General features: G+C 40.1%; 1 protein-coding gene across 1 annotated transcript in view; it reads left to right on the forward strand.

Moving 5' to 3' along the window:
• SGSM1 (small G protein signaling modulator 1) overlaps positions 1-27905 on the forward strand; it is a 171203-nt gene that overhangs the window by 132410 nt on the left and 10888 nt on the right. Inside the window, exons 13-23 of the mRNA XM_075214427.1 lie at positions 778-916; positions 6491-6555; positions 10246-10391; positions 10995-11123; positions 11425-11607; positions 13252-13323; positions 14323-14916; positions 17256-17380; positions 18966-19048; positions 19489-19598; positions 25620-25716. Of these exons, the coding sequence (XP_075070528.1) occupies positions 778-916; positions 6491-6555; positions 10246-10391; positions 10995-11123; positions 11425-11607; positions 13252-13323; positions 14323-14916; positions 17256-17380; positions 18966-19048; positions 19489-19598; positions 25620-25716 (1743 nt within the window). The remainder of the gene's footprint in view (positions 1-777; positions 917-6490; positions 6556-10245; positions 10392-10994; positions 11124-11424; positions 11608-13251; positions 13324-14322; positions 14917-17255; positions 17381-18965; positions 19049-19488; positions 19599-25619; positions 25717-27905) is intronic.

The raw sequence follows: 27905 nt of genomic DNA on the forward strand, positions 1-27905 counted from the left end.
GGAGTTCCCTTTCATGGTATCAATAAGCGGAGTTTTATATACATTTCCTTTAATTAGAATATTTTGTCTTATCTGAATTGGAGCAGAACAGCTAAAGGTATCTGCACTGAGCCCTGGATATTGAAATTGTAATTATAAACATTTATGCACAACTTAATGCTGTTATAAGATTAATTTAACATATTACATTATATTACATTATTTTTCTTATTACAAACACTCCATAAATATGACACACTTATAGGAGTGCTAGGGACCTATTAAACACACCTAAAATTCCAGTATGTAAATGTATTTTCTGACACATATTGTAACAGTACATAAAGTAATATGTACTGTTTCAAGTGATAACTTTATTGAAGATATTTCATCCACTACCCAAAGGAGACATGGGTGTGATTTTGCCTGAAAATAATTGTACAGATATGATCTATTATACAGTCACCTAAGTATCTTTGCCATAACACATGCAATTACTGAGCAAAACCTATTTAGGTATAGTCACATTTCAGTGTATTATTTAGCCTTTCCCTGACAGTAAGTCTTTAATGTCTTTTAGTGGCTGTGTCAGGCCATTAACTCTGCCTCTCTTAGGTTCTCACCGTTACAAATAGAAATAGTGCAAAATGGGCAGGCACATTCATTGTTTTATAGCAACTTCCTATTAATTTGGAAGGTTCACTTTGCAGTCAGTAATTTGCTCCAGTGGAGATGAGATTATGAAAATATGTTGTTGAACAGGAACTTGATTTGATTGTTTTTTTTGCTTCTCTTTAGTGCCTCAGGATTTTATAGATCCCCAGGGGGTTGGGTTACCCTCCATGTGGCAGCCCAGTACACGCAAGTCCTCCTGTTCTTCTTGTTCTCAGAGTGGGTCTTCAGATGGTGGTCCAGTCAATGGCTGTAATCATGAGAGGTATGTTTAACTGACATAAGCCTGGCCGTTCTACTTACCAGCTCTTTAGGCTATATTCTCACAAATGGAAAAACAAATAATAAAAGAAGTAATGTCATATTAGTAAAAAATTTCTCACGCATTGTACAGTGCATTAAAACAGCAATCCCACAAAGCATTTTTTTTTTTATTTTAAATAGCAAGTTAAGTACATGTTAAGCATTTTGACTGATTTTTCTTAGCTGTCATCATACAAATTATTACCTCTCTGGAGAGCAGACAAGTATGGCTGCCAGCCTCACACACAGACAAACAGCTTTCAGCATGTCATGAGAAGGAACAGGGCGGGGAAGGATGGGGAACATTTTACAGTGCAGACAGAATTCAGGTGTGTGTTCCAAAGCTTCTCTGCTCACTACATCATGTGCCCTGTGATTGTGGTTGCCATGGTAGTTACATGACAGTGCAGACTTATTAGATAATTACTAGCAGCCTGAAGAAACAAGCCAAGCTTCTTCTTATAGTCTGCCTCAGTGATTTAAGGTAAAAACATGTTTTTCATGGGATTGCTGCTTTAAATTATTTTTTTTACAAAAAGTTATTGTCTGTAGATTGATAAATTTCGATGATTAGGGCACACTATACTGTGATCGGCACATTAGCAGATGTTTCACCAAATTAACAAGGTTCATGGGCTCTAAATTAGCATCCAAATTCTGTACCAATCCAATCAGATAGTCATCAGAAAGAGTGATGGGCAAAGAAATGTGAGCTCATTTAATGTGTTCATTTAACTTCATTATTGAACAAGCTAGAACTCCCCCTCCCCCAGAGTTTAAGTTTGGCCCACTTAACACTGGCTACCGGATATGCCACAAGCGAATACCAGGTACCTTTTGGGGTTCTAAAGTCACTCAGGCAACAACAGTTAGAAAGTAGAATGTTACTTTTATTGTGGAAGCTACAATATTGAACAAATGGCAGTCAGGTATACCACACTTACTGTCTCTTACCCCACTAAACCCAAAAGATTGATTTTTGTATCCATTGGTCCTGGCTACTTGGCTTAATATCCTCCCCACTACCAGTGTGGTAGGAATTAAATCTAAAGTGTCTCTTTACCAGCATTCTAACCAAGTAACAGGACTTACAGGGTTATAGCTGTCTCCAACAGGAGTAGTAGGATGCCCGTCTAACAGAAGCCTAAACTTGAAACACATAGACTGTCCAAAGCTGAATACACCCCACCTTGGCCAGGGCCCTCCTTTTAAGGCCAGGGTAGTTTTAGATAGGAGTCCTACCAGAGATTGGCAGCTGTCATAAGAGGCTGTTACAGGGTGCTCCCTTCCCAAATCACACACCCACTGGCCCTCCTGCTGGTCTAACCTCAGGCTGCGTAGATGGCCACAGTCTGATACAGTGGGGCCCCAGTTAGGTTAACTAAAGGTCTGAGTCTGGATAAGAACTAGACTCCCAATTTAATCCCTTCCATTACTTTTCCCCAAAATCCGTCTGCTAGCTGATTGGAACTTCCTGTCTCCTGGTGGTACATGCAGCCCCTCTGCGGAACATGTGATCTGGAACTTCCCGATAATTACTCAGAACCCACCTAGCAACGTTTAAGGATAAACAATAGCAATGTTGTAATGCAATACAACTATCAAAATAGAAAAGGTAGAATATGGGGTTGAACACAGAAAATGCCCCGCTTACAAGCTTAAAGTGTGAGAACGGGTTTCCACTTGGTATGGCATTGTATTTGCACAGATTTGACAAGTAAAGAAGAAGAACAGAAGAATACTCTTAGTGTGCCCCATTTATATACATTCTTCTCTTCTTCCTTACTTGTCAAATTTGATCAAAATGTGTTGATGCACTCCCCCTCCAATCATTTATGAGAAACTGTCGTAAAACTAAGTAGATGATATAATATTTATAAATGAAGTGGTAGTTGGTTTTCTCTGTGCGGTACAAAACCATTCCGAATTATGTTTGCACAGGCCAGACACCTTGCACTCACCACAGCCCTCCCCCCCACCCTACGTTTTTTACCTTATGTGGAGTGGGGGCAGGGGCTGCATTTTCACTTTTGGGAGTGTGGTGCTGAGTGGTGACATCATTGGCTGGGAGTGTGGCACTAGGCTATGATGTCACCACTCAGCACCACATAAGGTAAAAAATGGAGGGTGGGGGAGGGCTGTGGTGAGTGCAAGGTGTCTGGCCTGTGCAAACATAATTCAGAATGGTTTTGTACAACATGGCGCAGTAGCAGCTGGCAGCTTCACAGGTAAGTGTATAGTTAGGAGGGCAAAAAAGGTACTGAATGAGAATTTATGTCACTCATTCAGAGTGTTAGACACCCTGTAAACCCTGGTGCAACAGGTAGTTGCCTAGTTTCGCTTGTGGTAGTGCCGGACCTTATGGTACGTATAGTTTTCAGAGGATGCATGGTCATCAGTCATCCCAGGCATAAGAGAACAAAAACTATTCACATTTGCAATTGTCACTAAATTAAAATGGATTTGAAAACCATTAGGTTAATTTACTAAATGTGTCAGTACTTTCAGCACTGTCACGCCGGTTTTTGCAGCTTATTTTCATGTTTGCATATATACTGATAAACGCACAGCATACACTATATAGATAAAAGTATTCAGACGTTTGACCATTACACCAACAGGGACTGTAATGACATTGTATTCAAATACATATACTTGGCCCCCCTTTTGCAACGATAACAGCTTCCACTCTTCTTGGGAGGATTTCCTCAAGATGTTTGAGTGTTTCCGTAGTAATTTGTGCCCATTCATTCTGTAGAGCATTTACGAGGTTAGGCAGTGATGTTGGACGAGAAGGCCTGGCTCGTAATCTCCGTTCCAGTTCATCCCAAAGGTGTTGAATGGGGTTGAGGTCAGGGCTCTGTGTGGGCCAGTCAAGTTCTTCCACACCAAACTCATCACACCATGTCTTTGTTGGAAAACCAAACTAAAGTTGGAAGCATAACATTGTCCAAAATGCCTTGGTATGCTGAATTATTAAGATTGCCCTTCACTGGAAATAAGGGGCCTAGCCCAAAACCTGAAAAACAGCCCCATACCATTATTCCACCTCCACCAAACTTCACAGTGACATAATGCAGTCAGGCAGGTAACGTTCTCCCGGCATCTGCCAAATCCAGACTCTCCCACCTGACTGCCAAACAGAGAAGCAGTTTTTGTCCTTACATTAATTTCAGTGGAAGTTCGGAACTCTTCAGCTATGGAATCAGCAGAGCGTTGGTGTCACTCACCGGACCGTGAGTGCCTCTGCGCTGGTGCATGGTTCTCTATCCTTCCTGCCGGCGCCTGTCCTGAGCCACGGCCATCCGCCATCTTGATGGACTGCGCATGCGCAGCATCCATGAACTCTTATGACCTTGCTTTTAACCTAATTGGTGGATCAATTACCTCTCCCTATTTAAGGCACCTGTGGCCATGGTATCGTTGCCTGATCTTGAGTCTCATTCCCTGTGAGTCTCTGAAGGTGTCTCCTGTGTCCTGCTCGTATCTTCAGTTTCCTGCTGGATTACCTGCTCTGCTCATCGGCGGTTCCCATACCCGCTACTGACTCCTGTGTCCTGCTTGTGTCTTCAGCTGTCTGCTGGATTACCTGCTCTGCTCATCGGCGGTTCCCATACCCGCTACTGACTCCTGTGTCCTGCTCGTGTCTTCAGCTGTCTGCTGGATTACCTGCTCTGCTCATCGGCGGTTCCCATACCCGCTACTGACTCCTGTGTCCTGCTCGTGTCTTCAGCTGTCTGCTGGATTACCTGCTCTGCTCACCTGCGGTTCCCATACCCGCTACAGTCTCTCAGCTCTCCTGCTGTGCCTGCATATCCTCGTTGGACAAGCTTCTCTTCTCAGCAGCGGTATGCATACCCGCTATAGACTATTAGCCGTTACGCTGCATATCTGTTTGAACAAGCTTCTCTACTCAGCAGCGATATGCATACTTGTTATTGACTATCAGCTGCTATCCTGCATATCCGCTTTGGACAAGCTTCTCTACTCAGCAGCGGTATACATACCCGCTATAGACTATTAGCTGTGACGCTGCATATCTGTTTGGGACTAGCTCCTCTGCTCTCCAATTGTATTTATACAGTTATAGACTCTTATCACTCCTCCACTTATCCGCACCTGGACAAGTCCTCACCTCATCACAGCAGTGGTACAACTTGCTATACGCAGACCACTGACTCTCCCGCTACCTACCTACACCTGGACAAGTCTTCCCTTCACAGCAGTGGTACAACTTGCTATACGCAGACCACTGACTCTCCCGCTACCTACCTGCACCTGGACAAGTCTTCCCTTCACAGCAGTGGTACAACTTGCTATACGCAGACCACTGACTCTCCTGCTACCTACCTGCACCTGGACAAGTCTTTCTTTCACAGCAGTGGTACAACTTGCTATATGCAGACCACTGACTCTCCCGCTACCTACCTGCACCTGGACAAGTCTTCCCTTCACAGCAGTGGTACAACTTGCTATACGCAGACCACTGACTCTCCCGCTACCTACCTGCACCTGGACAAGTCTTCTCATCACAGCAGTGGTACAACTTGCTATCCGCAGACCACTGACTCTCCCGTTACCTTCCTTCACCTGTTCACGTCCACTCTACTCTCTTAGCAGTACAGCTGCAAGTCGCTGACTCTCCTACCAGTATAGCTGCAAGTCACTGACTCTCATCTATTCCATTGGCATTCTCTCTCCATCTGCTGTTATATACGTTCCTACTATTCACCCTACTGCCCAGAGGATCGCTGTGTAAACCCCGCCCCTCTGGTAAGCATTATCAACTGGTGAATCCTGGACAGAACTCCTAGTGCCCGTGACAGTTGGTGACTTTTGCGCACCATGCGATAGCAGTCATTGACCCCGCTCTGTGATTTTAATTGGTCTTCCACTTTGAGGCTGAGTTGCTGTTGTTCATAAATGCTTCCACTTTCTAATAATATCACTTACAGCTGACCGTGGAATATCCAGCAGGGATGAAACTCCACAAACCATCTTATTGCAAAGGTGGCATCCTATCACAGTACTACGCTTGAAGTCACTGAGCTTTTCAGAACGACCCATTTTGTATCTCAAATGTTTGCAAATGGAGACTGCATAGCTAGGTGCTTGATTTTATACATTTCTGGCAACGGGTCTGATTGAAACACTTCAATTCAATAATGAACAGGTGTGGCCAGTACTTTTGCCCATATAGTGTACATACTACAGGGTACATTCTTACACTCTCAAAATATATGACTGCAGTGATTGATTATTGCGGAAATCAAGTTTTCCTGTTTTTGGGATATAAATATACATGAGGAATTATGCTGACTTGAAAAATCTTTTTTTCATACTGCATAGCTTTGTTTTTTTAAGTCCTCTTCTGAATTGCCAAGGAAAAGCAAAATAGGACCTCTTGAATCACGAGTTATAGTTAAATTTAGGTAGTAGTATCAAACAAGCAACAAGGAACTCATTAACATAGAAAAACTATTAAACATGAGGTTTGTTTATATTGTAATACATGAAAATTATTTTTTATTTTCAGAGCACCTCTTAAAATGTTATGTGACAATATGAAGTATCAGATTGTTTCAAGAGCCTTCTATGGGTGTAAGTATGCTTACCATGTTTTATTTATGAAGTGCTATGTTGCTGAACCCTTGTTAGTAAAAGTTCACCAACCTTATATTAAGGCAAATGTGTTTGCAAAATGAAGAAGGAATGGCAGAGCAATAACAAAAATTAAGAGTAAAAAGGGGTACAAAGATGGGGTAAGCGGACACCATAACTTTGTAGTATATCTGAATTTAAGTACTTAATATAATGCTATATAATATTATTCATTGTAACCCTATACGGCCAGATTATGACCTTGATGCAAGTTCAGGTTCATTTAGGTTGAAGGGAGCTGAGTCATGAATAGTATTCAATAGGATGTTTGAAGAGCATTCCTCATCCGTTACATATTCATACCATGTAACCATTTAATAATGGGAAAAGAGGCTGGGGTAGAATAAGGCACAACTGGGGTCTCCATTTCAAAACTAATTTGGATTTTAGCCTTAATCGTCCCAAGAGGTAATGATTTTCTCCAAATCTGAGCAATTGCATCTCTCCTAGCTATCAAAATATGTCCTACTAAATGCTGGTTATGCTTCAGAATTTGGGAAGGTAAAGATGCAAAAAGGGGTAATTCTGAAGAAGGGAAAATTTATATGCCAAGGACCTTACTGGCTAAAGTGAAAACCTCCCTCTACCATGCTGGATCTTAGAACACTTCTATAAAATATGAATGAGGTCTCCAGCTTCACTACAGTGAATGTTTATTGTTTATTTTTATGTTTTACAGTGAATGCAGCTATGTTTTGTTTGTTTGGGACAAATTTTGTGTCATCTACCAGGGGTGAGATTAGTTTTAGATTGTTCACCTGTATCAAACTGCAAACAAATGATCTAGTGCCAATCAGTGAACTACTCAAAAATGAAAAGAAAAAAATGAGTACCTTTGCACCTTGGCAAAACCATGTTGCATTGGAGGAGGAACTAAATTTAAAATATGGGGACAGATTTTTAGTTGGGATAGAGCATGTCCTAGATCAACTTTAAATGTCAGTGTAAAAATAAAGCTATCAAGTATTTGTGCGCTACATAAAAAAAACAGTCATTATTTAACTTATGTGCAAAATAATAAACTAATATGCACACCTTGCTTTGTAACATGGTTTTGTCCAGGAGGAAACATTTGCCTTACTTTCCTTAATGAATCAGGCCCATTGTGTTCACTGGCACACAGCTGAGTGAGGGTTACAGTGACTAACCATACTAAATCCCCAGCATTTCTAGCAGATTTACTTCTTGATATTATTTTTTTTATATAATTTCCTCTTCTGGCCTCTTTAAAGGGATTTTCTTATTTAAAATATATATTTTTAAGTCCCTTGAATAGTAACTGTAAGCTGGCTGGTTACTGGAGGAGCGGGCACTCCACTAAGCAGCTGGCTGTCAATTACAGATGCTACGTCAAATCTTTCCTGCTCCAGAGAAACTTGTGCAGTGCTGGAGGTGAGTGGGAGCAGTCCTAACTGTATGTAATGATAGCATCCTGTTATGTTGGAAATGGTTGGGTTAAAGGGGAGTGACCCCCACCAAATAAGTATTCATGTGTAGAACCCCTTTAATGTCATGGAGTGTTGGACTTTGTTTGCATTGTTAGTTTGATGGGCACAAATTGTGTTTACAGGGATCAATAATCTTTGTCACCAAGCGTTGTGTATTTTCTATGAATCGCACTGTGTAAAAAATGATTGAAAGATCATTATTATAATGAACCCTTACATGTGGAAGATCTGGAGTGAACAGAATAGTTATAGAAGAATAAAATAACATGGTAAAAGGATGGCTTAACATGATACCTATGATGTGTGGTAGAAAGTACATTAATTAAAATGCAAGTAAGGATGAAATAGTGAGTCTGATTCATTAAGGCACACAAAACAAATGTAAATTGTGTTGTTTTGTTTTTAAATGTACATAATTCGGGCGATCTGAAGATATGTCTCTTGTTAAATACAGGTCTAGGTACAGTCCATTGTGACAGACAAGACACTGTAGGTTACGTCCAATACATATGTGGAAAAAAAAAGTTCAAGCAGAACGCACATAAAAAAAGATGTTCAATTAATGTAACTGTTCATAATGTAGAGAAAACATTTAATTTCCCCCCGGAACATACATTCATTAAGATGTTATGAATGTCTACTGTACATAAGTGATATGACTGAAAAACACGTACCTTTGATATGTCCAAAGTTGAACCTGGTGCTGCTGCGTTCGAGCTTTGGCACATCCTTTCTGTACATTGACTACGTGCATACGCCCTTTCCCTTCCCCGTTCTGCCCCTGAAATCCTAGGCTGCCATAACGGTCCTTTGTCCTCGAAGATGAATTGGATGTTCTTGCATTCACTGGTGTTAGGTGCAGTTCTAGGCATGCGCAGAGCGATTTTACATAAAATATAGCATGTATCATCATTTACGTTCCTTAATGAATCAAGCCCAGTATATTTAATGAACTATACTGTGTATTGAACAAAAATAAGAATCTACAGAACTTTAGAATTTTAAACTGAATTATATATATATATATATATATATATATATATATATATATATATATATATATATACACATAATGGGGCTGATGGAGAGTGAGTACTACATCAGTTTGGATGGCGTGTTATTCACATTGCTCTGTGCATGCCCAGAGAAGTGGGCATACGCATATGCACCTATGTGGGTTTGCATGATTCTGACATTTACACACGTAATTGCGAACAAATGTAACCACGACACACTTGTATATACGCCTGGCCAAGCCGTATTATGTGACCATGTGCAAATAGCGTATGATTTTGACAGTCTATGAATGCTTCATTGATAGGTGCATGGGGACATTTGCTACTTGTGCACCTATCTTGCGATAGTTGCAGCGTTGCATATGCCTGCAATTGTTTCTTATTTAGTAAACGCAGTTTACACTTGTGACTTAGAGAGCAACTGCGGCCACCCTATATGAGCCCTAATGTATGTAATCACAGACTTTGTAACATAATACAAAATTAAAAAATGTAACAAAACAACAGTATCACAACTTTTCCATTGAGCAAGGGAATCATCTATATCAGTATCTACAAATTGTTGGAAATAATAATTCAATAATGTCTGTAGAAGTTTCTGGAGATTCATTGATTCCCATTTCCATTGATTATGAAAACAGGTAATAAAAATTTTAACAATAGTCAACATCAAAGAAAGATTAAAAAAGCTTTCTAGACAGGAATAGGCGAGTTGTTTTTGGGGTTTTTACACTCATTTCCTGCTGACCTTCTTTCCCCTGTAGTCCATTCCCTTCCAGCAAGCTTCCTGTTTACAGTACATAACAGCAGCTTTGGACGATATCTATAGCAGTATGTTGGAAAAACAGTTTTTATGCAACACTTCCCCTGTCCAGCATATACTAATTTTTTCTCACTTGTTCATGTGCCAGGTAATAATTATATAATATAATTATATGGTAGTTATACTGAGTACAGCCAGAATGCAAGCTACATATTTTCACAAAGCTTGGTTGTTGCAGTTTATGTATTTCATCTGCTCAAGAGCTCTTTGTCTGATACCTATTACCAAGTAAGTTGGATAACAGTGTTTTTTTTTAATGAATTTCATTTGTTCATCACAGTTTTATTTTTATTTTTTAATTTTTTTTGACTTCAAGGTGAGTTGTATATTTTTATTATTATAGGGCTTGCCTACTGCAGACACCTGTCTACTGTGAGAACACACTTGTCAGCATTGGTAAATCATAAAATTGTGTATCCTGATGTACCAGGTGACGCCAGCTTTGGTCTAACTGTGGATATATGGCAAAAGTATTTAAAAGATAGTGCGGTGAGTGAATCAGTTTTGAGTGGAAGATTCTAAATAGTATTTCCATTGTGCTTACATAAAATGTGCATTACACTTGAGAAATGTTTACTTAGAGAATGTTAACAGCATATTACAACGAGATATGTCCAGCGGCTTACGTAAACTATGATATTTTCTGGTACATTACTTCACCTGTGTTGACAGTATAAAATAAGCACAATGACATATATGCATCTTGGCCATATCAGATGATTTCGAAATGTTCATTCTCCATTATGCCATTTTTCCATCTGATTTTTTTTTGTTGAATAAAAAGTGATTTAGATGTCATTAATACTGTGTTAATGTTAAAATTGTGCCCTTGAAGATGAAGTAAAATACTCGAAAGTATCTTAACATTTTGCACTAGGCCTTTAGTGGATTATTACTGGCAAATGTTTGTGATATACTAAAGTTAAGAGGTTTTTTTGTGCTTTTGTTTTTTTCCTTTTTAGTGACATTCAACAGTGTTAAAAAAAGCATACAGAATATTGCCAATATGCTACCTACCAAAGTCATGTTACGTTTTTGTGCTGCACGTTCAAATATTTGTTGAAAATAGGGTGTTTATTGTTTTTTGATCAGAGTTATGAAGAGCAAGAGCTTTTACGTCTTATTTACTATGGGGGAATTCAGCATGAGATCAGAAAGGAAGTTTGGCCTTTTCTTCTTGGACATTATCAGTTTGGGACGACAGAAGCGGAGAGAAGAGAGGTTGGTGCTCTTCAGAGTAGATTGACTGACTGCAGATTTTGACAAAAGTTTGATATTATTTTTGCTCTTGTTTTTTTGCTCTTGTACTGTATTCTCTAGTAACATAATTGTATTTGCGGAAGATAAACATTCTTAGATCATTGTCTAGAGAACTCCACCAACGGATCTGTCATTGATTTCTTTAATGTATAAAAATATATATGATGTTATGATAATACAAGATAAGCAGTAGGTCGTCTCACACTAATAAATTTAGATGAATTGTCCTCTATGAAGATTTTCCCTGTTGCAATTGCCATAGGTGGATGATCAAATCCGTGCCTGCTATGAACAAACCATGGCCGAGTGGCTTGGTTGTGAGGCTATTGTTCGCCAGAGAGAGAAGGAATCTCATGCAGCTGCTCTACTGAAGTGTTCTTCTGGAGCCAGTCTAGACATTCAGATCCAGAGGATGATGCACAGAGACTCCACAGTCAGCAATGAGGTCAGCTGCCATTTACAGCAAATACTCCCTGTATATTCATGTGATATGTTTAAGGCAGCTAGTAATAATTTGCTGGAAGTAACCATTATCAAATGGATAACTTATTTGCTGTTGTATTATATCACTAAAAACATTAACATTCATAGTAACATGACCACTGTATGTTTATGGGTGATATTATTGGCAGAATCATTTGGTGTCTGTAAGGTGTCAGCAGTGTTGGATAGGGTTGTTAGACCAGACAACATTAAACTTAACCAAGTTGCTGGTTTATTTGAGAACAGGAACAACAGCGGTGATGCAGGTACGTACAGGGGTTAATGGCTGCAGCAGTTGTAACAGTTATAGATTACAGTTAGGATCATACATGAATACCAAATATTAAGAATTCTCTCATGCTGCTCCCACCACTGGAATGATCTCCCTCGTTCTAGCAGACTATCCCCTAGCCTGCATAACTTCAAACGGTCATTGTAAACCCACCTGTTTAGAAAAGCTTAACAGTCCTCCACTTAATAATTTTCTCCATGTACTATACCTCACCCTCTTTCATCCTCCATCTCTCCCTCTCTTGCCTCTTGTCCTCAGATCCCCTTACATTGGCTCACCCCATGTGTCAATCGTTTGTCTGCCCCTTTCTTTTTATATTGTAAGCTCTAGTGAGCAGGGCCCTCACCCCTTCTGTTCTCATTACCTATAACTTTTTTTTCCCAAGCTATCAGTAGATGTGTTGTGTGTTGTAGTGTTATTTGATTGCTGTATTGTACTTTTACTGTCTTGTTGTTTGCCCTCTGTACAACGCTACGGACCTCATGTGGTGCCCTATAAATAAACATTAATAATAATACAGAGAGAGTGCAAGTGAGGAGACAGCACATGGAGATATAAGTTTGACTTGTTTTCAGCAATTTCTATTGTGTTTCTATTGTGTTATGTTCTTTATCATACAGTACTAATCTATCTAATGCAATATAAAACTCAGTAACTTCATAGTATTACTTACAAAATGATGAAAAATGTAACCTGTCACTATACTCACAATAGTTGATTTACCATGGCAGGATTGAAATTCAACAGTGAATTCAACCTTATTTCCCGATTCAGTATTGGTTGCCATTCAGCCAAGCATCGGGTGACAGGATTGTAGTTTATTATAGCTACAGATCCCATTTAAGACAGGCATCCATGGGAGGCAGAGGACGAGGATGCTGTTGAAAAAGTGGACAGACCTCCCAAGAACCATTGATAGGAAAAAATGTCTTGCACTGCTTCCTGCACATCATCATCATTTATTTATATAGCGCCAACATATTCCGTAGCGCTTTACAATTGGGGACAAACATAGTAAACTAATAAACAAACTGGGTAAAATAGACAAAGAGGTGAGAAGGCCCTGCTCACAAGCTCACATCCTCTACTTTTACCTCTCAGACCCATTAGAGGGATCCCATTTTGTATCACAACCATTGTGATTATGGCTACTGATAATCCAAATGCACTTTTTATCCAGGTTTAACCCTACGGTGGGTACTTCTTGCTTCTGCTTCATGCTTGCACTGTATAGAACCAGTTTGAATACATCTGAGATTCTTTTGAAAAGTTATTGCCCTGTCATTGAAGCTGAACCATTTTCTTGCTTTTCAGTCTTCCCAAAGCTGCAGTTCTGACAGACAAAACCATGCGCGCCTACAGAGTGACTCCAGTTCAAGTACACAGGTAATAACAGCATGTGCTACAGAGGTGCATATGGACATGTTCTCAGATATATAAAGCAAACCCATAAACATAAATATAAGTTGCATTTTATTAAAAAGCTATACTCAACATCTGCAAATATATGTAACACGTTTAAAAGCTGTGATCACATGGTATGAACACCAGACTTCCTGTCCTTAAGCCTAGTGAAGCCCACTCCCAAACGGATATGGCTGATAACAAAGAACAACCACTTGTACTAAACATTAATACTTGGAGGGTTATTGAAATCATTTGAAGAAAGAAAACTAGAGCAAAAAAATATTGTAGTATTTTAAAATGTAAGCCCATAAAATTATTTTTGGAAAGAAAAATATGTCTCATGATAAGTGTGATAGGTGTTATAGCAAGATCCATAGGAATATACTAGCAATGTACTCCATTCATTTAGGTGAAATCCAACTGCAAATGACATCTTGCTTTTTCTGTCTATAACATTCAGATTTTAGTGGGCTGCATCTAGGGAAACTAAATTATCCCTAGATAATTCACATAATTCTCTTCCAACACGGTTAATTGTAATTCACCTGTTTTGTGTGGAAGGCTCCTAGCCTCCCTCCACTTCTCCCCTATTTCTCTTGACTAAGCCCTCCTTGCTGGTTATGCTGCCTTGCCCACTTTGCCTGTCTTCATTCTCCCCTCCATATCTTACTTTACAATCTCCTCCTGCAAAATAACCATCTTTTCCCCTAATTCAGCCGCATCTTTGAATCCCAGTGAAGTACAGTCCATCCTGACTGTAGAGCCTACAGCCAAAACAAAATGACGCTGTTCTCTGCACTCTATACTAACAACTATATTGTAGCCTATATTGTGTAGTTATCATATCCCAAACAATGGGGTGTATCAGGTGAAACAATGTGAGCTCACTCTCATTTTTTGGAACTGCAAGAATATATGTTCATCCATGTCTAAATCCAAATGTCTAGCAGCTAAACAGCCATCATCTTCACTGCACAGGTTTTTGAGTCCGTTGAAGAAGCAGATCAAGCAGACCCTAGAAGTGAGGACAATAAATCCTCAAAGATACCCAATGGAACAGTACCTAATGGGACTTGCTCTCCTGATTCAGGCCATCCATCCTCCAGGAACTTCTCTATCACTTCTGGGTATTCAGAACATAGTTTTAGCACAGATGACAATGCCTCAATGGAGACCAATAAAAATGCACTTTACCTGCATATGAAATCAGGGGTTACAAGTGGAAAGAAGCAGAACAGCTTGGACAGTATGTTGGATAACAAAAAGGTGGAAGAGGAACTTAAAATTCAGGACAGCTTGGACACAGAAGCAACAGCCAATGAAAGCTTGGATGACTTTTTATCAATCACTGAAAGCACAGAAGACATCTTGCTTGATAAGGAGACTGCAGTGCTCTCTGTGGAAGCCTGGCCAGACAGTGAAGCTGAGAAAGAAAGCCTGGTGGGAAGTGAAGACAACTTGTCAGAGGAGCCAGAGATGGAGAGTCTTTATCCACAGCATGATTCATTGATTGTCATTGATGCAACTGTGTCTGAAGTGTCTCCTGTCTCTTCAACAGGAGTGACATACTCTGTAAGTATCTTGCAAAGTAGAAGCATTTTGTTATCCATGTCGCCTTACATGTTGTGATTCATTATAGATAAGTGTTCCATAAATAATCAGCCTGCAGAGGTCTACTACACCAGAATAACTGTATCATCATCTTGGTAATATATGACACTTCCAATTCTCTCAACAGGCAGGTTTTTCAAATTAAAACATGATCTTTTATTTCTTTGTCTAGTAATAATTGTTGAGTGGCTAAAGTATTAGTAGTAGTTAGTGAAGTAGTATCTGGAAGTGCTAATCTTGCCTGTTGGTTCTGGTCACTGTCATAAGATTTAACCTAACATGACATAAAATATGTGTATGAGGGTAATCAAAATAATTAGACCTTTATTATAAATGGAATTCATTGCAGTATAATATATTATGTTATAGAGGAGGATGAACTGTATAGTCTCACTCTTTGAAACTCAGAACAACATCCATGGTTGCTGACTTCTTACTTAATATTAGTCTTCTACCTTTTTATATTTAAACAAAAAAAACAAAACTTTTTAAAACATGTTCATTAAGAGCATTTGCATTTCTGTGCTGTATAACTAAATAATACAGTACAAACAGCTTTGAAAGAGATGATCAAATTGGCACCCTGTCAGCAAACCAGGAATTGTAGAACTGATGTTGGTCAGTATAAAATGCTCAATTAACATTTTAACATACTCTATGAGTATGTGAATAAGATATGTCCTGCATTACGGTTTAAAATGTACATTTTGGGGGTCTCTGCTGTCGGTTATACTTACCAACTTTGTTTTCCTCCACTCCCAGAGGGTAGGTGAAGTGCAAGTGTGGAGGGGGCGGGGCTTCGTGAATCTCATAATTTTGGCCTCACCCTGCGACGCAGCGTTGCGGAGGTGTCTTTTCACCACAAGGCCCCCCATTCTGCCTTTTTCACTAGGAAGTAGGCAGGATGCTGGAGAATGGTCTGCTCTTTCAGTAGTCTGGGAGACCTACTCGGAATTCAGGAGTCTCTAAAAACACTGACGTAATATTAATAAAAAATAGTATATGCCAAATACCCAACTGAAGCCAAACCGTTTTGAAAAAAACGTAGCACCAATAAAGCTTGAGAAAAAGCCTCATTGCAGTATACAGTTGTTTCTGACACTGAACTTGTGTGATCATTCAGAGCCAATGGGCTTAAAGCAGGCTGCTTGGTTATGTCACGGAATGTCATAAATACAATGAACATGCTCCTACCAGGTAATGGGCTGTCACTCGCCATTCAATACTGACCACAAAATCTTTTTTTTGCATGTGGGCAAAATGCAAGGCGCATTAGAATGTAAGGAATACCCTGATCCTGTCACGAACAGACTTGCTCTGAAGGCCTCACCTGCCGGTACTGGCGCTGCTAAGCTAGGCGGCGCGGAGTCTAAACACGTCTCAGGTCTTCACCACGGACCCCCGCAAGGGGGTTTGAGGTTCGCTGCAGAGATGTGCAGGTCGCGGCCCTCCCAGTTAGCTACCAGCGAGATATTGATGAACTAGCGTAGTCGTGCAATCCAAAGGTCAAACCTAGCAGGCAAATCAGGTACCGAAGGAGAGGGCAGGAGAAGAGTCAGGAAGCCAAAAGGTCAAACCAGGGAATTAGAATGGTCCAGAGGGAGATCCAAAAGAGTAGTCAGGCAGAAGCGGGTCAGAATCCAAGGAATCAAGTATGCTCAGGAAACAAAGTGCTGGAGTCTAGGGACCTAGATACTCTGGCACCCTAAAAGCCCTTAATATTCAGTGAAATGTTTAACTATTTCCTTTATTTGCAGAATCTCTAATTACATGTCATACAATGTCATTTTGACATGAAAGACACAAGGCTGGCTATCCTCAGGCATAATGAAAATACAACATATTTATTGAGTGACATTTTGGTGTCTGTACAGAGTTGGACACAACTTAAAACATAGGACGTAAATTACGTCTGTGAAATCTATGCAATTTGCATACTATCCAAAGTCACAGGTATCTTAAGATACCAGTAAGTCTGCATAATACGCAAATTATGTACATTTGAGTAAGATATATATGATATGCTTTAAGTGTATGGTGCTGCACTGGGCAAAAAAAAAATAAGTAAAAAAATGAAAAGGGAAACAAAAGGTCCCCCCCACAAATAAAGAAAATCCAAACCAACACTAGCGCTGCCAGTCTACACTTGTATCGGCAAAGTCATGGGGGCAAAAAGTGTGTCCCCCATTCCAGGGTCATACGGAATTTTGCTGGCATTAGTATAATTCACTGTCTCAGAAATTCTCTTAACTGATTTGTTTTCCTCACAACCTTATATTTCCCGCCCCAACCTTATATAGCAAGAAGTGCTGGATATGTATACTATCAACTTGCACCGTATCGAGAAGGACGTCCAGAGGTGTGACCGGAACTATTGGTATTTCACTCCCACCAATCTGGAGAAGCTTCGTAATATCATGTGCAGGTACCCATTATATACAAGTAGTGTCTGTTCCAGTCCTCCATCCAGTGCCGTTCACAACTCGGAAGAATAAAAATCCCAATAGTCTTGTGTAAGACAGTAACTGGATAGAGTTGCGGTTCTGTGTAGTCAAATTCTGTGTTACAAATGAACACAGCATTGTTTGCACCCCCTATTCTGATGGTTGACAGCAGGACAGAAGCAGCCACTACAGTGGTGTATCCTCCTGATCTTGCAGATATCACTATAATGATGCAAATTTGGCACAAGTATGTTTAAAATTAATTTTTCACTGAATCATTCTTTACAGTATCACATTAAGAATCACAACAAAATCAGTAAATAATGACAGTTTTTTTTTACCCTTGGGTTTGGAGCATGGGATACCCACAAGGATCAGCAGGTTGAAAGAAAAGGAAATATTGATCATTGCATGATTTGGTACTACACTACAAAGCACTGCAAAAAAAACAATATCACTGTATCATTATAAAATACATACTTGTAAAACAAAGGTGAAAGTCAATAATATAAAAGGCCCACCAGGAAGCATTCAGAGTTCTGGTCAAGAAAAGGGTGAGTGGAAATTTCTAGGCAACTGGAAATGCCTCCTAATTGCGCGCTTGTCACTTTAAGATGAGTGCAGGCAGCAGGTTGGGGCACTTAGTCTGACACCTAGAGCTTGTACCATTGATTCCCAGGCTTGGCGAAGCCTCTGCTTCACTGATGCCAGACCACTTCTGGACATCACCATTTTTAGTGCTCCTTACTTATCTAGAGTACTTGAAGCAATGACAAGCAGCACTTTAGATGTACAGTGTGTCTGAGTTCAGCAATTAACATTTTAAGAGTGCACACATAGCACCAGACCCTCTCCTTGATAAATAATAGGGTGGGGCAAATAAATACCATTCTCTGCAGAAAGCAGAAAACAAGTCTCCACTTTGTAATAACTACACAACCTCTCACATTGGTGACTTGATGAGATGGGACTCCAGGTTAAAGATTAAAGTTAATTTATATTTATGTCATTATTATTATTTATTTATAAAGCAGTGACATATTACACAGTGCTGTATATTGTAGGGCTCATAATACAAAACAAATTATGTACTATGAAATGTAAGCAAAGGTAAATATAGCTCTACCTAAAAGATGTTGTGACGTCACGTTGATGGCGCTTTAGGTTACGGGGCAGGGACCCTGGGACAGATGCCACATTTGATACAGCCCTGTGCCTGAGAGAAGGGGGTCCAGCGCATGCTTTAGCTGCCCCCCTTCCCCATCCCCCCTCTGCGCTTCTGATGCTTGTTGTGTGATTGGGGCTCAGCAGTCAGGTCATGGCTGCCCTCCTCGTTGTGCCCGGCCCCCATTCAATGGTAATCCCTCTGATAGCGACCCTGGCTGGCAGTATTGTTTGTGCACACTTTATTGTTTACAAAGCACCTGTTAAAACATTTTAAACAGAAGTGTAGCTGTAAGTCATACAATGGAGTGGCCACTTACTGTAATATCTGTTCTGAGCTGAATGCTACCATTTCTTGTACAATTTGTGATACTGATGATGGTGTTTATGCTTAATTTTCAGTTATGTGTGGCAGCACATTGAGATTGGCTACGTGCAAGGAATGTGTGATCTGCTGGCTCCTCTCTTGGTAATACTAGATGATGGTAAGGCATTCTTCATCAGGTCAATCTGCTGAATATAATTTGTACAGGCTGTTTTTTAGGATAATTATTTAAGGCTTTTTTTTATTTTATATATACCCTTTTAGAGTTCACATTGTAAGTAAGCATATAAGAAACTCAGACTCATGACAGGGGTGGACTTAGATTTTTTGTTAGGGGGGTGATTTAATGCCCCGCCCCTTTTTTCCTCTTTGCGGCCAGGCAGGATCTCTGTCTGCCTCTCAGCCGACAGGGACAAGAATATAGTGTGCGGCTGCAGGCAGCCGCACCTACTAGGGGGGCGATTGCCCCGATGCACCACCCCCCACACTTGGTTCTGCCACTGACACATGGTAGTGTATAGAAAGATATTGGCCTACAAAATATACCTATCAATGTCTTTCATGGGTAACAATGAGTGACTTCAAATATCTCTCCTCCAGAGGCCCTGGCATTTAGCTGCTTTACTGAGCTGATGAAAAGGATGAACCAGAATTTTCCTCATGGAGGTGCCATGGATACACACTTTGCCAATATGAGGTCTCTTATACAGGTATAGTGGATCTTTTATATCAAACTTTCATAGATAGGGCAGTATTAGAGCCGTTTACACTGCAGTTAGTGTGGTACTGTGTTAGCCAGCAGAACAGATTCCGGATCTATTTCTTGAGAAGAAAACAACAACATTTTGTATAAATAATATATTTTAGTAGTGGACTAATTCCTTACATATTGCATACGTTTTTGTCACAAAGGCCCCTTTTCAAGCTAGATTTAAACCTGGTAGTCTAGCATATAAAAAGTATAATTTTTAGAGATGAGCGCACTCGGATTTCTGAAATCCGAGCCCACCCGAACGTTGCCGATCCAAGTCGGATCCGAGACAGATCCGGGTATTGGCGCCAAATTCAAATCTGAAACCGAGGCTATGAGTCAAAATCCCGCTGTCGGATCTCGCGATACTCGGATCCTATAAATTCCCCGCTAGTCGCCGCCATCTTCACTCGGGCATTGATCAGGGTAGAGGGAGGGTGTGTTAGGTGGTCCTCTGTCCTGCTATATCTCGTGCTGTTCAGTTCTGTGCTGTGCAGTGCTGTGCTGTGCTGTGCTCAGTCCAGTGGTGCTGTGTCCTGTGCTCTGTCCTTCTGAGTTCAGTGGTGCTGCTGGGTCCTGTGCTGTGTCCTGTTCAGTCCAGTGGTGCTGTGTCCTGTGCTCTGTGCTTCTCTAAGGGCATAGTTATTTCCCCAATATTCCCAAGTGTTTAAAAAAATAAAAAAAAGTTATTTAAAAAAATACAAAAAACGAATTTAATTTTTTTTTATTACAACAAAATTTGCACAACCAACCCTGCAGTATAAGCCCATTGGTACTGCAATATTACCAAGTTCACACATTCAGCAGTAAAAGTCCAGTGGTACTGCTATTACAAAGTTCACTGATTCAGCAGTATAAGTCCAGTGGTACTGCTATTACAAAGTTCACTGATTCAGCAGTGTATAAGTCCAGTGGTACTGCTATTACAAAGTTCACTGATTCAGCAGTATAAGTCCAGTGCTACTCTCCTGTGCCGCATATAATTTTTAAAGGCTTTGACGAGTGTGTGTGGCTTAGGGGTACGCTCTCTTGTGCTACATATAATGGAAAACCAAAATTTGGAGGATAAAGTAGGGAAAGATCAAGACCCACTTCCTCCTAATGCTGAAGCTGCTGCCACTAGTCATGACATAGACGATGAAATGCCATCAACGTCGTCTGGCAAGCCCGATGCCCAATCTCCTAGTACAGGGCATGTAAAATCCAAAAAGCCCAAGTTCTCAAAAAATAGCAAAAAGAGAAACTTAAAATCAGCTGAGGAGAAACGTAAAGTTGGCAATATGCCATTTACGACACGTAGTGGCAAGGAACGGCTTAGGCCCTGGCCCGTGTTCATGACTAGTGGTCCAGCTTCACACACGGATCTTAGCCCTCCTCCTCCTCCCCCCCTACAAAAAAATTAAGAGAGTTATGCTGTCAGCAACAACAACAAAACAGCAAAGAACTCTGCCTTCTAAACAGATGACATCACAAATCCCCAAGGCGAGTCCAAGGGTGTTGTTGGTTGTGAACCCTGACCTTCCCATCACTGTACGGGAAGAGGTGACTCCATCCAGCATTTGCAGCACGCCCTCTGCATATGCTGGAAGGATCACCCACAGTCCAGTTACAGATTTGGCTAATGAAGGTGTGAATGTTGTACACCGGGAGGAGGATATTCATGTAGCTGGCGCTGAGGAGGATGTTGATATTTATGATGCAGACAGATACCAAATTGCCTTTCTCAATTTCTATTTATATTCTAGATTATATAACGGCTGAATAGTTTTCTGTTTTACTCCTAGTGGAGAGGGGATCTGATGCAGACAGATACCAAACTGCCTTTGTCCATTTCTTTGCATATTTGAATTTCTAGTTCTACAGTCTATGCAGGCTGCTTTATTTATATTCAACTACAAGTGTAGGGCAGGGGGGGGGGCATAGATAGCCACCAAAATAACATGGTCCATTTAATTACACTTTCTAGCTCCACAGTCTGTGCAGCCTGCTTTTTTTATCTTCAAAGTATTTATATTTACAAGCCTTGCAATCTAAATTAACTAGAGGTAGTGACGTGGTAGAATTTCAAAAGGCAGTTTGGAAGCCCCTGTACAAAATGGCTCTATTTTTTAACTGAGTTGTCCCCCCTCCAGTGTGTACTCGGAAAGAGTTTTTAGTGCAGCTGTTGAACCTGGTCAGTGAGCGGCGAAGGAAGTTGCTTCCTCACAACGTTGAAAAAATGATGTTTATAAAAATGAATAATCAATTCCTCAATGAAGTACAGCACTGCCCTCCAGACAGTACAGAGGGACCTGTGGTTGTGGAGTCCAGCGGGGACGAATTGATAATGTGTGAGGAGGAGGAAGTACACACTGTAGGGGGAGAGGAATCAGAGGTTGAGGATGAGGACGACATCTTTCCTCAGTAGAGCCTGTTTAGCTTGTATAGGGAGAGATGAATTGTTTTATTGGTGTGGGGGCCCAAACAAACCAATCATTTCAGCCAAAGTTGTTTGGTAGGCCCTGTCGCTGAAATGATTGGTTTGTTAAAGTGTGCATGTCCTATTTCAACAACATAAGGGTGGGTGGGAGGGAGGGCCCAAGGACAATTCCATCTTGGAACTTTTTTTTTTGCATTATATGACCAATCAACAGTCGTTTGCCATGTTCAAAAAGTAAAACCAAATTTAAACAAATTCAGGAAATTAAATCAAAAGTAAAATGCCCTGTCATAATTTAAAACAAGAGGGATTGACGTGCTCTAAAACTACTGTATTGTTGTTTATATTTTATAAACACTACACTTGAAAGCTTGAGTCTTTCAATGAAAAAGTAACTCTCCATTGCACGAATATTTGCAACAGGGACAATTTTAGGGTTAAGAAAGTCAACGAATAACACTTCGACGCTGTCTGTCTTTATAAACACTACACTTGGAAGTTGGAGGAGGTATTGTGGCCCCGACACCAAATTTACTACCGGGGCCACTCCACTGTGCAGTCCATATTTAGGTGTATCAGATATTAAACAACGGTGACAGTTGATGCCCAATTTTTAAATTATATTGTTGGCGCTGTAAAAAATTGTGTTCCGGGCACACCACACTACGCAGTCCATACCCTTTTTTGGTGGAATTCTGACCCGTGGAGGGTTTTTTAATTATATTGTGGCCTCGGTACCAAATTGTGTACTGGGGCCACCACACTACGCAGTCAAGAAAGATAGATGCGTATCATAGATAAAGTACATTCAGTGTTGTGGGGCAAGAGGTTTTGACACGCTGAAACTCCAACATGTATATGATGGAGAGGATGGAGGAGTAGCCGTATGTGCAGTGTAATTCAGACCTGTTGAAGGTTTTCTATATATTTTTTATTGTGGTGCCCAGTGCCCACTACTCTACGCAGTCCAGATACTATTTTTGGGTGTAATTCAGACCTCTTGAAGGTTTTCTATATATTTTATTGTGGTGCCCAGTGCCCACTACTCTACGCAGTCCAGATACTATTTTTGGGTGTAATTCAGACCTCTTGAAGGTTTTCTATATATTTTTTATTGTGGTGCCCAGTGCCCACTACTCTATGCAGTCCAGATACTATTTTGGGTGTAATGCAGACCTGTTGAAGGTTTTCTATATATTATATTGTGGTGGCCAGTGGCCAGTCCTCTACGCAGTCCAGATACTATTTTTGGGTGTAATGCAGACCTGTTGAAGGTTTTCTATATATTATATTGTGGTGGCCAGTGGCCAGTCCCTTTACGCAGTCCAGATACTATTTTTGGGTGTAATGCAGACCTGTTGAAGGTTTTCTATATATTATACTGTGGTGGCCAGTGGCCAGTCCTCTACGCAGTCCAGATACTATTTTTGGGTGTAATGCAGACCTGTTGAAGGTTTTCTATATATTATATTGTGGTGGCCAGTGGCCAGTCCTCTACGCAGTCCAGATACTATTTTTGGGTGTAATTCAGACCTGTTGAAGGTTTTCTATATATTTTTTATTGTGGTGCCCAGTGCCCACTACTCTACGCAGTCCAGATACTATTTTTGGGTGTAATGCAGACCTGTTGAAGGTTTTCTATATATTTTATTGTGGTGCCCAGTGCCCACTACTCTACGCAGTCCAGATACTATTTTTGGGTGTAATTCAGACCTGTTGAAGGTTTTCTATATATTTTTTATTGTGGTGCCCAGTGCCCACTACTCTACGCAGTCCAGATACTATTTTTGGGTGTAATGCAGACCTGTTTAAGGTTTTCTATATATTATATTGTGGCGGCCAGTGGCCGGTCCTCTACGCAGTCCAGATACTATTTTTGGGTGTAATTCAGACCAGTTGATGGGTTTTTAATTATATTGTGGGGAACACTCCTCTACGCAGTCCAGAAAGATACCTCGTTGCAACATTTTATACTAAAAAAAAAAAATATTGTGAGGTGTTAGGTGTTCAGAATAGCCTTAAAATTAGTGGAAATGATTGTTATTGAATGTTATTGAGGTTAATAATAGCGTAGGAGTGAAAATAAGCCCAAAAACTTGATTTTTACACTTTTTAGTTTTTTTTCAAAAAAAATCCGAATCCAAAACCTTAAATCCGAACCAAAACCTTTCGGCAGGTGTTTTGCAAAACAAATCCGAACCCAAAACATAGCGAAAATCCGGATCCAAAACACGAGACACCAAAAGTCGCCGGTGCACATCCCTAATAATTTTCATGCAATTGTGTTGTGTTCTTTTGCAAATTTGAGCCACAGAAAAACACCTCTCGAAATTCATAGCATTGCAGTATGTTACTAAGGCTGGGTACACACTACAGGGTTTTTAGACGATTATCAGGCCAATCACGCGATAAATGACCGTTCAGTTCGATATCACATCAGTGTGTACACTTCAACGATGAGCAATTATCGTTCCAAAGCAAATCATATAATTTAATTTGATTTTTAAACAAACTAAAAATTTGGTTTAATGATGGAACAATGTCGTTCCAATTCTGCAGTGTGTTTACACTCACGACTGGCAGTGTCATGATCTTTTCAGCCGATGGTTATGCCAGATAAAGGGCACAGATCTGAAGGTAAATATCGTAAAATGTGTACAGTGTGTACACATGAATCGGCATGCTGATCAGGGCTTTTCTTTTTTCAGTCCTTGGTAAAATCGTTAACGATATTGCATCTGCAGAAATTTTCAGTAGTGTGTACCCAGCATTAGGCTTTGTTTCCAGATATGTAATGTGTCAGAATTGCAGGTGCAACTTCTAATTTTCTTTCTTTATTAGTTGTTTGGGGCAGCGCGAGGTGGTGCGATGTGTCCCCGGAACAGTCTGAAGAGACATGTCTGAAATTTTACTAAAATCTCTGCTCATATTCACTTGTATCCCATAGAGATGCGAATGAAGTGAATGGAGATTCTGTACCGAATTAGACGGCAATGTGTGCAGTCAGACATTGAGGCAATGTCCGATGGCACCTTGCGACTAATTGAATTCTCCCCTATGACTCTCCGTGTCATTTTCTGAAAACAGCTGGTGGTATAAGGAGGGAGCACTGCGTTATTGTCCTAAATATATGTGTAATATGTAAATGACTTACCTTGTTCCCACAAAATGAAATTTGCAAATATTTCTGATGCACGAGCCATCATGTCTAATTCTCTGAAGATGCGGGAAAAAGTAATCTTGCAGTGTACTGTGCAGAGCTCCTCAGTGGGATGACTTTTTCTATATTACATACAGAGGAGCATTTATGGAACCTTGTGCACATGCATTGGCATTACACTTGTCAGTAAATAGGATATATTGTTTACAAGTAAATCAAATGTGAAGCGTATTAGCACAAGTATCAGTCTCAGCTATACAAAGTCATGTCAGGGGCTTACAATAATTAATTGAATATTTCAATTGATTGCAATGTGTGTCTAAGATTTAAAGTTTATGCAAGTAGTACAGTATTACGGTGTGTTGGCTTTATCTTATTTTCCTTCTCTTTTCTTCCATCAGATTTTGGATTCTGAGCTTTTTGAACTCATGCACCAAAATGGTGACTACACTCACTTCTACTTCTGTTATCGCTGGTTCCTTTTAGACTTCAAAAGAGGTGAGCAATCATCAAAAGGTATACAATGTAGAGTAGTATATTTATTATTTAATTGTCCTCTGTCATTTATAAATGGCCAAGGCCATGACATACCCTCTTATTTGTCTAAGGCCATGGTTGCTCTCTTATTTGTCCAAGGCCTTGACATGCTCTCTTATTTGTACAAGGCCATGGGTTGCTGTATTATTCCTTTGCCACACTGTTGTGTTTATTCTTTTCTATGAGGCCATATACCACAATGTACCGCTCTCTGCGATCATATATGCAAAAAAACATTTGATCAATTCCAATCAAATGCTGATCAGGAATGCTGTTGTTTTGGGCCCACATCCTCTAAAACTGGTCATCCAGTTTTGACTGTTCAAATTGCAGTTGCTAATTGAGTGTGGGCAGTTTTTAAGTCTTACTTATTCAAAATAGGTATGACTGTAGGCCTAGAGAGTCTGGTATTATATTCTGCATTTTGTGTAACCATAAGCTTGTGCAAAGTGTATACTTTGAACGTAAGCATCATATCCTCCAATTGCCTACACATAAAGGGCCTGATTCATTAAGACATGCAAAACGAATATATTGTGCATTTTTTGGAAAAGCATATAAATCTGCATACGCACGTCTGTACTCAACAAGGAACGGATGTAAAGATACGTCTGTTTATGAATATGTCTGCTCTGCTCTGCTCTAACAGACAATAGACTGCAAGATACGTCCAATACATATGTGGAATATAGTGTCCCAAAACAACATACAGAAAGATAGAAAACTATTCAATAAATGTCACCTGTTAACAATACAGTAATTAATGACAAAACATAAAAAATATAAAGTTTTTAATTTTCCATAAAATAAATTTATTAGGATTTTATTAATGTTTACTGTACATAAAATAAATAATTTTTACAGTAGCTAATGATTGTAAACACATGTTTTAGCTTACATGTCTGACTGTCATCACTAGTAATTGACACTTACACCAAACCTGTACAAGTGATACGGCAGAAATACACGTACCTTAATATGCCCAAAGCTTGGATCGGACACTGCTATGTTCGCTCGAGCTTGGCACACCTTTACTGTACATTGACTATGTGCCAAAACCCATTATCCTCCCCGTTCTGCTCCTGAAATTGTAGGCTGTAGTAAGTGTCCTTTGCACAAAATACGTCATGTATCGTCATTTATGTGCCTTAATGAATCAGGCCTAGAATGCAGCCTAAACACAAGAGTTCCTGTCACACTCGTGCTGATAAGCTTAATCAACACTTAGCGTATCAGTGCTCGTAGGACAGGAGATTGTCATTTACACTGCCAGTTATAGGCAGATAAATGGTCAATGGTGTAACTCCCAGGGTAGCATGGGTAGCAGCTGCTACACGGCGCAATGTCTAAGGGGGCCTGTCAGGACCCCATGTATCTGCCACCCATGCTGTTCAAAGGCCTTTCTCCCAGTCTACGGCCAGCAGGGAGCTCTATGACTGCTGACACTGCAAGGGATTTGAAGCGCCAGAATGCAGTGAATACAAACCAGCATCCTGAGGCTCCATAATTAGTTATTTTCCATCATGAGCAGGAAGTGAAATGCAGCAGAAGAAGAGGAGGTTGTCAACATCTCTGTAATGTAAGTCAGTTGAGCGATGAAAGTGTGTCGTACCTAGAAATCTTGGTGGACACTTCAAAATTTTGCTATGGGACCCCCAAAGTTCTAGTTAAGCCTCTGTGAATAGATCACGTAAGTACGGAGTTCCTTGGGAAAAAACATATTGGCAACTGTAACTGCAATATGTGATTATTGTGGGTGTCTTAAAAAGGAGGCACTACAACACTGCTGAATGTTGAAAAGGCACAATCATAATTGAAGTTAAGAGTAGTGTTCAGTGATTTCCTATACTTTTCATTTCCTGAATGTCCCATTATGCAAATATGGGCAATTGAAACATATTCAAAACAGGACAATATGAGCAGAGATTTATGCACAAACTAGCTAACGCTCTAAATTGATACAATTCACTTTATGTAATGGCATTTTCTTTGCAATTTTTTTTAAAAAATCATTGAAAACATTATTTAAATTGATATTCTCCTTAAGTTACATTTTTCCTACAGCATTTCACCCACTGCCAACAATGTTTATGTATTTTATTCCTATGCATTACTTGGCTGGGCCTCTGTTTTAAATTGTTTTACATGGT

This window comes from Mixophyes fleayi, chromosome 1 (assembly GCF_038048845.1).
Source record: "Mixophyes fleayi isolate aMixFle1 chromosome 1, aMixFle1.hap1, whole genome shotgun sequence".
NCBI classification, from domain to species: domain Eukaryota; kingdom Metazoa; phylum Chordata; class Amphibia; order Anura; family Limnodynastidae; genus Mixophyes; species Mixophyes fleayi.